This window comes from Gopherus evgoodei, chromosome 21 (assembly GCF_007399415.2).
Source record: "Gopherus evgoodei ecotype Sinaloan lineage chromosome 21, rGopEvg1_v1.p, whole genome shotgun sequence".
NCBI classification, from domain to species: Eukaryota; Metazoa; Chordata; order Testudines; family Testudinidae; genus Gopherus; species Gopherus evgoodei.
The window spans coordinates 11,079,647-11,088,417 of NC_044342.1; the positions used below are offsets into that span (position 1 = coordinate 11,079,647).

Sequence of the window (8,771 nt, forward strand, 5' to 3'; positions counted from 1 at the left end):
AAAGGATTAATTTCTAACCGCTGGTATATAACCTCCCAGATGCTCTCCTGTTTCAAGGTGACGGTGAGCAGGCAATGCACTACCCGGCATGCGCCGCGGGTATGCAAATCGCACCCCTCCCTCGTCTTCACCCGAAGGGTTGATCTAGGGGGCGCGCGGCCGGCTCCCAGCATGCGCCCCTCCGTCTATGCAAATGAACCGGCTCCGCCTGCCAGTGAGTGTCGCCGAGTGCTAGCCCGGTGCGTCTCTCCCATAATGCCCTGCGCGCCTACCCGCTAGGGGGCGGGACTCGGGCTCCTCCACGGGCGGGGCTAACGCAAATAAGCGATATGCAAATGAGACGGGCTCCTCGAGCGCTCGGTTCCCGGAACTTTCCCTGGAGTGCGGGCGGGTGGGGAGGTGCTGCCGCTGCCAGGTGGGGGAGGGGGACCCCTTGGGGGGTGCAATGCGGGAAGGGTGTATGGGGGTGCAATGGGGCGGGGAAGCACTGGAAGCGGTGCAGGCGTGGTTGGGGGGTTGCACTGGGGAAGGGTTGCGGAGGGTTGGGGGGTGCAATGGGTCAGGGTTACAGTGAGGGAGGGGTGCAGGGGGACCCTAGGGGGTGCAACAGGGCTGGGGTTGCAGTGGCGGTCTGGGGGCATGCAGTGGGGGAGGGGGTGCTCTGGGAGTCCCGGTGGGGGTTGGTGTTCTGGGAGACAGGAGCAGGGGTCAAGGGGGAAAACCACGGAGGGTGAGGATATTGCATTGCAGGCTGGGTGGGGGGACGCAGAGTCCCCGCGGGGGAGGGAACTGGTTCATGGAGCGCTCCGTAGATCATGGTGGGGTGGTCCATATAGGGCTGTGTGGGTGGGTGAACATGCTCATTCATATAGGTCTGTGTGGCTTTGGGGATCTGCTGGTACATACAGGCTGTGTGGATCTCCATAGGAAAGTCTGTATAGGTTATATGCTGTGTGTTTGGGGGGGATGCTGATCCATACAAAACTATGAATTGCTGTAGGCTGGTCAATATAGGGTTATATGGCTGGGGGGGGCGGGTAAGAAGCTATATGAATTGCAGTAGAATGGCCCATCTCGGGCTCTATGATCTGGGGGCAGGGTTATGCTGGTAAATACTGGGCTATATGGATCTTGGTAGGATGGTCTGTATAGGGCTATATGTCCTGGGCAGGTGCTGGTCCTTACACGGCTGTATGGATGGCAGTTGAATGGTTCATATGGGGTTATATGGCCTGGGATGTGTGCGTACTGGTCCATGCAGGCCATATGGATGGTAGCAGAATGGTCTATGTGGGGCTGTAGAGCTTGGGGATCACAGTCTGTGGGTCCCTGCCTCCCTTCTCTCTGCTCGCCAGCCCCGCTTGTGACTCCCAGGATGAGCCGGAAGCGAAGGGCAGCCGAGGCGAGGGGCGCGGGCCTGGCACTGGAGCTGCGCTGGGAGTGGCAGGACCCCGGTGGCACCTGGCATCGCTTCGTGCCTGAGCAGAGCGAGGTGCTGACACAGGCAGCCAGGTGAGTGCCAGGAGGGCATATCGTGGCCCGGGCCATGGCAGGGGAGTCACAGGCTCTGAGCCGCATCCATCTCCCCCCAGGGCAGGGAAGCCCAGCGTGGCCGTGGGCTCACATGTGGACCTGCGGCGGATGGTGCAGCGAGATGGGCAGACGGGGCAGGACAGATGCGTGGCAGCCGCTGTCCAGGACCAGGACTCCTGTGAGTGCCCAGGGACCCCTGGCGGGGGAGCAGTGTTGTCCTGGATGCCTGGGTCCCACGCCTTGTCCTGATCACTCCCAAGTTATGGGGCCCGCTAGGGGTCAGCACCCTGCTGTGCTGCCCGGACACCTGTGTCCCATGGCCCAGTCACGGTCACTGCCCCAGAGGCTGAGAGCTGTTGGGCCCCCAGGGGTGAACGCCCTGCTCAGCCATCTGGACACTTGGATCCAATGCCCGGTCACCATCACTGCCCTAGAGGCTGGGAGCTGCAGGGCACCCTAGGGGTTAGCACTGGCAGGGAGCTAACAGGATGCCCGTGGCCCAGATTTCGTGTGGTGCTGGCAGGGGGACGAAGAGGGGGAATGGCTTCCCTACCCTGCCGATACCTGCCTGGCGCTGGAGCAAGCACGGCACGGCGACGGGGGGCCCAGCCTAGAGGTGACGTTCAGTCGGACCCGCTACACATTGGACACAGCACAGATGACCCAGACCAACGTCAGAACTGGGTACCAGCGCCGGATGGAGCGGAGGGAGTCAGGTACCTAGAGAGCCAGGACTCCTGGGTTCTCTCCTAGGCTCTGGGAGAGGAGTGGGGCCTAGTGGGTAGAGCAAGCTCTGTGGGGAGCGGGAGAAGGGGTTCAGGCTCCCAGGGCCCAGCTCCGGTTGGTGAGCAGGTCTCGGGCACCCGAGGCGGGGCAGGCCTCACTGCCAGAGTGTAAGCTCGTTAGTCATTAATCATCCCCCAGGGAGCTGGGAGGAGAATCTGACACCAGCACAGCTGGGTCACAGCGACAATGCACAGGGTGACTCACCTGGTGCTGAGATGCGGCCAGCTCTGGGGTGTGGCACCCTCCCCTCCCCCTCTGACCCGTGGCCTCTCTTCACAGACGCTGTGGATAATGATGGGGGATCTGAGCCCAGCTTTGTCCCTGGCTCCTCGTCCCCCCAACGGCCCCCAGCGCCGAAGAGACGCCAGGATGTGGGGGCCAGCCCCAACCCCAGAGCCGGGGAAGAGAGCACAGGTGAGGGGTGCAAACTCTGCTGGCCTCTCTCTGCCAGCTGTTCCAGCCCTGGTTTTTCTGGCTCTGCCCCCTTCCACTAGATTAGCATCTAAAACAGGGACATGCAAAACTTTTTGGCCTGAGGGCCACATCAGGTTTTGTAAATTGTATGGAGCACTGGTTAGGGGAGGGGGTCGTGGCCTGGCCCCCCACCAACTATCTGCCCCTCCCCGGACTCCTGCCCTCTCCATACACCCCCGCTCTCCCTGTCCCCTGACCGCCCCTGGGAGCCCCGCTGCCCCATCCAACCCCTCCTCTCATTCCTGACACACCCCCCCCCCCCCCCGGACCTCTGCCCCATCCAGCCACCCCTTCTCTTTTGGGGGAGGGATAGCTCAGTGGTTTGAGCATTGGCCTGCTGAACCCAGAGTTCAGTCCTTGAGGGGCCATTTAGGGAACTGGGGTAAAAATCTGTCTGGGAATTGGTCCTGCTTTGAGCAGGGGATTGGACTAAATGACGACCTGAGGTTCCTTCCAACCCTCATATTACATGATTACATGATTCTTCCAGCCCCCTACTGCCCCATCCCACCCCTCCTCCTTCCTGACTGCCCCCCAGGATGCTTGCTCCCATTCAACCCTCTGTTCCCCCCCTTGACCCCATCCACACCCCCACCCCCTGACCACCACCCTGAACTCCCCTGCCTTCTATCCAACCCCCTGCTCCCTGCCCCCTTACCGCGCTGCCTGGAGCACTGGTGGCGCTACAGCCACGCCACTGCCACCACACAGCACAGAGACGGGGTCAGGCCAGACTCTGCAGCTGCACTGCCCCAGGAGCTCGCAGCTCTGCCGCCTAGAGCATTGCACTGGCGGTGAGCAAGCGAGCTGAGGCAGGGGAGGGGCCAGGGGCTAGCCTCCCGGGGCCAGGAGCTTGGGGGCCGGGCAGGACGGTCCCACGGGCCATAGTTTGCCCACCTCTGAACTAAAATGTGTGCTCAGGAATCCCAGCTGCCCCCACGCCCCCGCCTTGCTGCTCCTGGAGGAGTCACTTCGCATCGGTTCATGCTCAGCCTCATTCTGCGTAGCCACCAAGCAATCCGGGGTGCCGGGCACCACCTTGGCATCACTTCCCCCTCCATCAGCTGGCATCGCCGACAAAAACGTCCTGGATACAATGATTCCCCAGTGGCGACGATGTGTGGGGATCTATCAGTTAGCCAGTTTTTAATCTACATCAGGCACTAGCCCACAGTGCTCAGTTTTCAGTCGGGTCACACAGTGCCAAGTTGCACACGCCATATAAAGTCCCTGTATCAACGAAACCCGTAACGTCACCAACGGATGAGATCAGCTTTGTTTGTTTTCCATGAAACCTGCCTGGCCTTGCTGAGGTTCTTGTGCTTTAACCAGGGATTGCTTGAATCCCACGGCAGCTTTTGTGTTACTGTGCCTGGGCTTTTTGTCAGGCTAACCGGCCTAAAGCTACCCACTTGCGCTGCACTCATCGGCTCTTCAGGAATGTTCCCTCTGTCCTGGGGTTGATTTCAGATGAATGCCAGCAGGTCGGAGCTCATCTCGGTCAGCTCTTTTGTGACTCTTGGGTGCGAGTTAGGCAGCCAAGCTGATTTGGAAATGGGTGTGGTTTATAAGTTCCTCCCCTATCCTGCGCTAGGAGTGTGTGACATCGGCCTTGGACGCTGCTGGCTCCTCGTGGCTGCCTGGGAAGGGGCTGGTGGTGTGGCTGGAGCTCTGTTGTTCCTTGAGCACCAGGTCCTGCCTTGGTTCAGGTCCCCGGGATCCCTGCACTGATATCTCTTAACACCCCCTCCCCCCTATTTCTGTCTGTCACCCCCAGAGGTCGTCAAGACCCTGATTGTGAAGGGGAAGGCGCCGGTGGATCCCGAGTGCTTGGCTAAACTGGGGAAGGTAACGCAAGACCTCCTGCCCTGGGGCTGTTCAGTCCCCACGCCCCTGAACCAGCCAGTCCCTGCCCTGGGGCGAGATCAGGGCCAGTGCCCCCTAGAGGGAAAAAGCCCCATGCCCCATTCCCTGCCCCCTGAACCAGCCAGTCCCTGACCTGGGGCAGGATCAGGGCCAGCGCCCCTAGAGGGAAAAAGGCCCATGCCCCATTCCTTACCCCCTGAACCAGCCAGTCCCTGACCTGGGGCGGGATCAGAGCCAGTACCTCCTAGAGAGGCAAAGTCCCACATCCCTGAGCCAGCCAGTCGCCCCTGGGGTGGGATTGGGGCCAGTGCCCCCTAGAGGGGACTTCCCCACACTCCATCGCCTCCCAGGGCTAGCTACGGCTCAGGAAGTGCCCATCTCCCCCCAGGCCCACGTGTACTGCGAAGGGGACGACGTCTACGATGTGATGCTCAACCAGGTGAGTGCAGCGCTGTGGCCCTCCTGGCCGGGGAGCCACCTGTTCAGGAGCTGGGGGAAGGGGGGCTGCTGCGGGCAGAGACCCCCCCAGCCCTGTCCCTAATGCCCAGCCCCCCATCTGTCCATCCATCCCCCAGACCAACCTCCAGTTCAACAACAACAAATTCTACGTCCTACAGCTGCTGGAGGACGATGGGCCGCGGAGCTACAGCGTCTGGATGCGCTGGGGGCGTGGTGAGCGGGGCGGGGGCCATGGGGGGCTGGGTGACTATTGTGGGGCACCAGACATGGGGGGGGGGGTTGGCCGGGGGCTGGGGTTTGGCGGGGGCTGGGTGCATGGCAGGGGTTGGGGGGGGAGAGCAGTGTCCCCCATCACCACATTTGTCGTGTTCCTGCAGTGGGGCGGCCGGGCCAGCATGCACTGGTGTCCTGCGCTGGGGACCTCACCCAGGCCAAGGAGGTCTTCACTAAGAAGTGAGTCCCCCCCTCCCCTCCCCAAGCCCCTTGGAGCCTGCCCCCCTCCTCGCCCCCCTCTCCGCTCTCTCCCCAGGTTCCTTGACAAGACCAAAAACCACTGGGCCGAGCGGGGCAACTTCCAGAAAGTGCCTGGCAAGTATGACCTGCTGCACATGGACAGCCGGCCCCCTGTGAGTGTGTCTCCCCCCTTACAACCCCCCCATACGACCTGCACAAGGACAGTCACCCCCCTGTGTGACACCCCCCTTACAGCCCCCCATACAACCTGCACAAGGACAGCCGGCCCCCTGTGAGTGTCCTCCCCCTTACAGCCCCCCCCATAAAACCTGCACATGGACAGCTGGCTCTCCGTGAGTGTCCCCCCCCTTACACCCCCCCCAAACAACCTGCACAAGGACAGTCACCCCCCTGTGTGACACTCCCCTTACAGCCCCCCCATAAAACCTGCACATGGACAGCCGGCCCCCTGTGAGTGTCCTCCCCCTTACAGCCCCCCCATAAAACCTGCACATGGACAGCTGGCTCTCCGTGAGTGTCCCCCCCCTTACACCCTCCCCAAACAACCTGCACAAGGACAGTTGCCCCCCCGTGACACCCCCCTTATAGCCCCCCCATATAACCTGCACATGGACAGCCGGCCCCCCGTGAATGTGACCCCCCTCCATTACAGCCCCCCCCGTACGATGTGCACAAGGACAGCCAGCTGCCTGTGTGACCCTCCCCTTACAACCCCCCATACGACCTGCACAAGGACAGCTGGCCCCCCATGAGTGTGATCCCCCCCTTACAGCCCCCCCCGTCCCCCGTAGGACCTGCACATGGACAGCTGGCCTCCCATGAGTGTGACCCCCCTTACAGCCCCCCCATACGACCTGCACAAGGACAGCTGCCCCCCGTGAGTGTGACCTCCCCTTACAGCCCCCCCATACGACCTGCACAAGGACAGCCACCCGTGTGACCCCCCCCTACAATGTGCACAAGGACAGCCGGCCCCCCATGAGTGTGACCCCCCCTTTACAGCCCCCCGTAGGACCTGCACAAGGACAGCCGCCCCCCTCCCCCGTGAGTGTGACCCCCTACACATAGCCCCCTACCCCATACGACCTGCACATGGATCCCGAAGCCCATGCAGGCCCCCCCAACCTGCGTGGAGAAGCAGTGGCCCTGTGTCCCACCTCCATGGGAGCAGTGGCGGGATGGGGGTGCTCCGGGCACAGCTGGGAGATTCAGTAACGACCCTCCCCCCGCCCAGGCCGCAGAGCTGAGCTGCACAGGGGCACCCCAGCCCAAACCGGCCTCACGACTGGACCCCCGAGTGCAGGCGCTGCTGGGGCTGATCTGCGACCTCCAGGCCATGGAGGAGATGGTGCTGGAGATGAAGTATGACACCAAGAAGGCTCCTCTTGGTGAGCCCCCGTGGATGTGGGTGGGAGGGATTGTGGGTAGTGGGACCCGGCGAGTCTGACCTATTCCCCCCAGGGAAGCTGACAGCAGATCTGGGCTGTGGTTGAGAGGGTTCTGGGGGGGCAGGGGATCTTGGGGGAGTTGGGGGACCTTTGGGGGGGACTGGGTGCCAGTGGTTCTGACCTGCTTCCCCCAGGGAAGCTGACGGTGGAGCAGATCCGGCGGGGTTTGAGGGGGATCTGGGGTACAGGGGCTCTGGGGGGAGTTCAGGGGGCCCTTGGGGGGGGTGCCAGGCGCTGGTGGTTCTGACCCATTCCCCTCAGGGAAGCTGACAGCAGATCCAGGCTGGGTTTGGGGGGACTTCAGGGGCCCCTTGGGGGTGCTGGGTGCTGGTGGTTCTGACCTGCTCCCTCCAGAGAAGCTGACGGTGGAGCAGATCCAGGCTGGGTTTGGGGGGGCTTTGAGGGGAGGTCAAGGGTGCCCTGGGGGGTGCTGGGCGCTGTTGGTTCTGACCTGCCTCCCCCAGGGAAGCTGACGGTGGAGCAGATCCAGGCTGGGTTTGGGGGGGCCCTGGGGGGTGCCGTGCGCTGTTGGTTCTGAACGTGCTCCCCCAGGAAGCGATGGTGGAGCAGATCCGGGCTGGGTTTCGGGGGGCTCTGGGGAGGTTAGTGGTCCCTGGGGGGTGCCGGGCGCTGTTTGGGTCTGAACCTGCTCCCCCCAGGGAAGCTGACGGTGGAGCAGATCCGGGCTGGGTTTGGGGGGGCTCTGGGGGAGGTCAGGGGGCCCTGGGGTGTGCTGGGTGCTGGTGGTTCTGACCTGCTCCCCCCAGGGAAGCTGACGGTGGAGCAGATCCGGGCTGGGTTTCAGTCACTGCAGAAGGTGGAGGTGGTTCTGCGGGCCGGGGACACTGGACGGGCCCTGCTGGAAGCCTGCAAACGAGTTCTACACCCGTGTGCCCCATGACTTTGGTCAGTGCCCCCAAGTGCCCTACCCCGCTCCCCCTCGAGTGCTCCTCCCAGCATGCCCCGCTGTGCTGAGTGCCCCCCGCCCGCTCTGAGCACCTCCTGCCTAGGGTTGCCAACTTTCTATTTGCACAAAACCAAACACCCTTGCCCCACCCCTCCTCTGAGGCCCCGCCCCCTGCTCACTACCCATCCCCCCCTCCCTCTGGCACTCGCTGTGCCCACCGTCACTGGGCTAGGCAGGGGGTTAGGGTAGATGGGGTGTGAGGGCTCGGCTGTGAGGGGTTTGGAGTGCAGGGGGCTGCAGCGTGGTCGGAGTGAGAGCTGCAGCTCGGGGTGCAGAAGGGTTGCTCTGGGCTGGGATCGAGGGGTCTGGAGGGGGCAGGGGTTGGGCACAGACTCTGGGCTCCGCTCACTTCAAGCAGCTCCCAGAAGCAGTGGCATGTCCCCCCCCACCCCCCCGGCTCCCATGTGGAGGCACAGCCAGGTGGTTCTGCGCACTGCCCTGTTCGCAGGTGCTGCCCCCACAGCTCCCATTGGTCGGGAACCACGGTGCTTGGGGTGGGGGCAGCGTGCAGTCCCCTGGATGCCCCAGTGGCCTGGGAGCTGGAGGGAGGACAGGCCACGGCCTCCGGAAGCTGCGCGGAGCCAGGACAGGCACGGAGCCTGCCTTAGCCCCGCTATGCCACCAGCTGGACTGTTACTGGCTCTTTCAGCAGTGCTGACCGGAGCTGCCAGGGTCCCTTTTCGACTGGGCGTTCCAGTCAGCAACCGGACATCTGGCAACCCTACCCCTGCCCCTCCGAGCCCCCCTACCCTGCCCCGCTCTGA

General features: G+C 63.2%; 1 protein-coding gene across 1 annotated transcript; it reads left to right on the forward strand.

Moving 5' to 3' along the window:
* The first annotated feature begins 346 nt into the window (after window positions 1–346).
* Window positions 347–7,941, forward strand: LOC115638053 (poly [ADP-ribose] polymerase 2-like). Its single transcript, XM_030539647.1, has 12 exons — window positions 347–415; window positions 1,356–1,512; window positions 1,593–1,711; window positions 2,037–2,249; window positions 2,599–2,733; window positions 4,571–4,641; window positions 5,048–5,098; window positions 5,235–5,331; window positions 5,496–5,571; window positions 5,648–5,744; window positions 6,827–6,980; window positions 7,808–7,941. The coding sequence occupies exons 2-12, from the start codon at window positions 1,376–1,378 to the stop codon at window positions 7,939–7,941; spliced, it is 1,284 nt and encodes a 427-aa protein (XP_030395507.1). The 5' UTR covers window positions 347–415; window positions 1,356–1,375.
* Window positions 7,942–8,771: the final 830 nt, after the last annotated feature.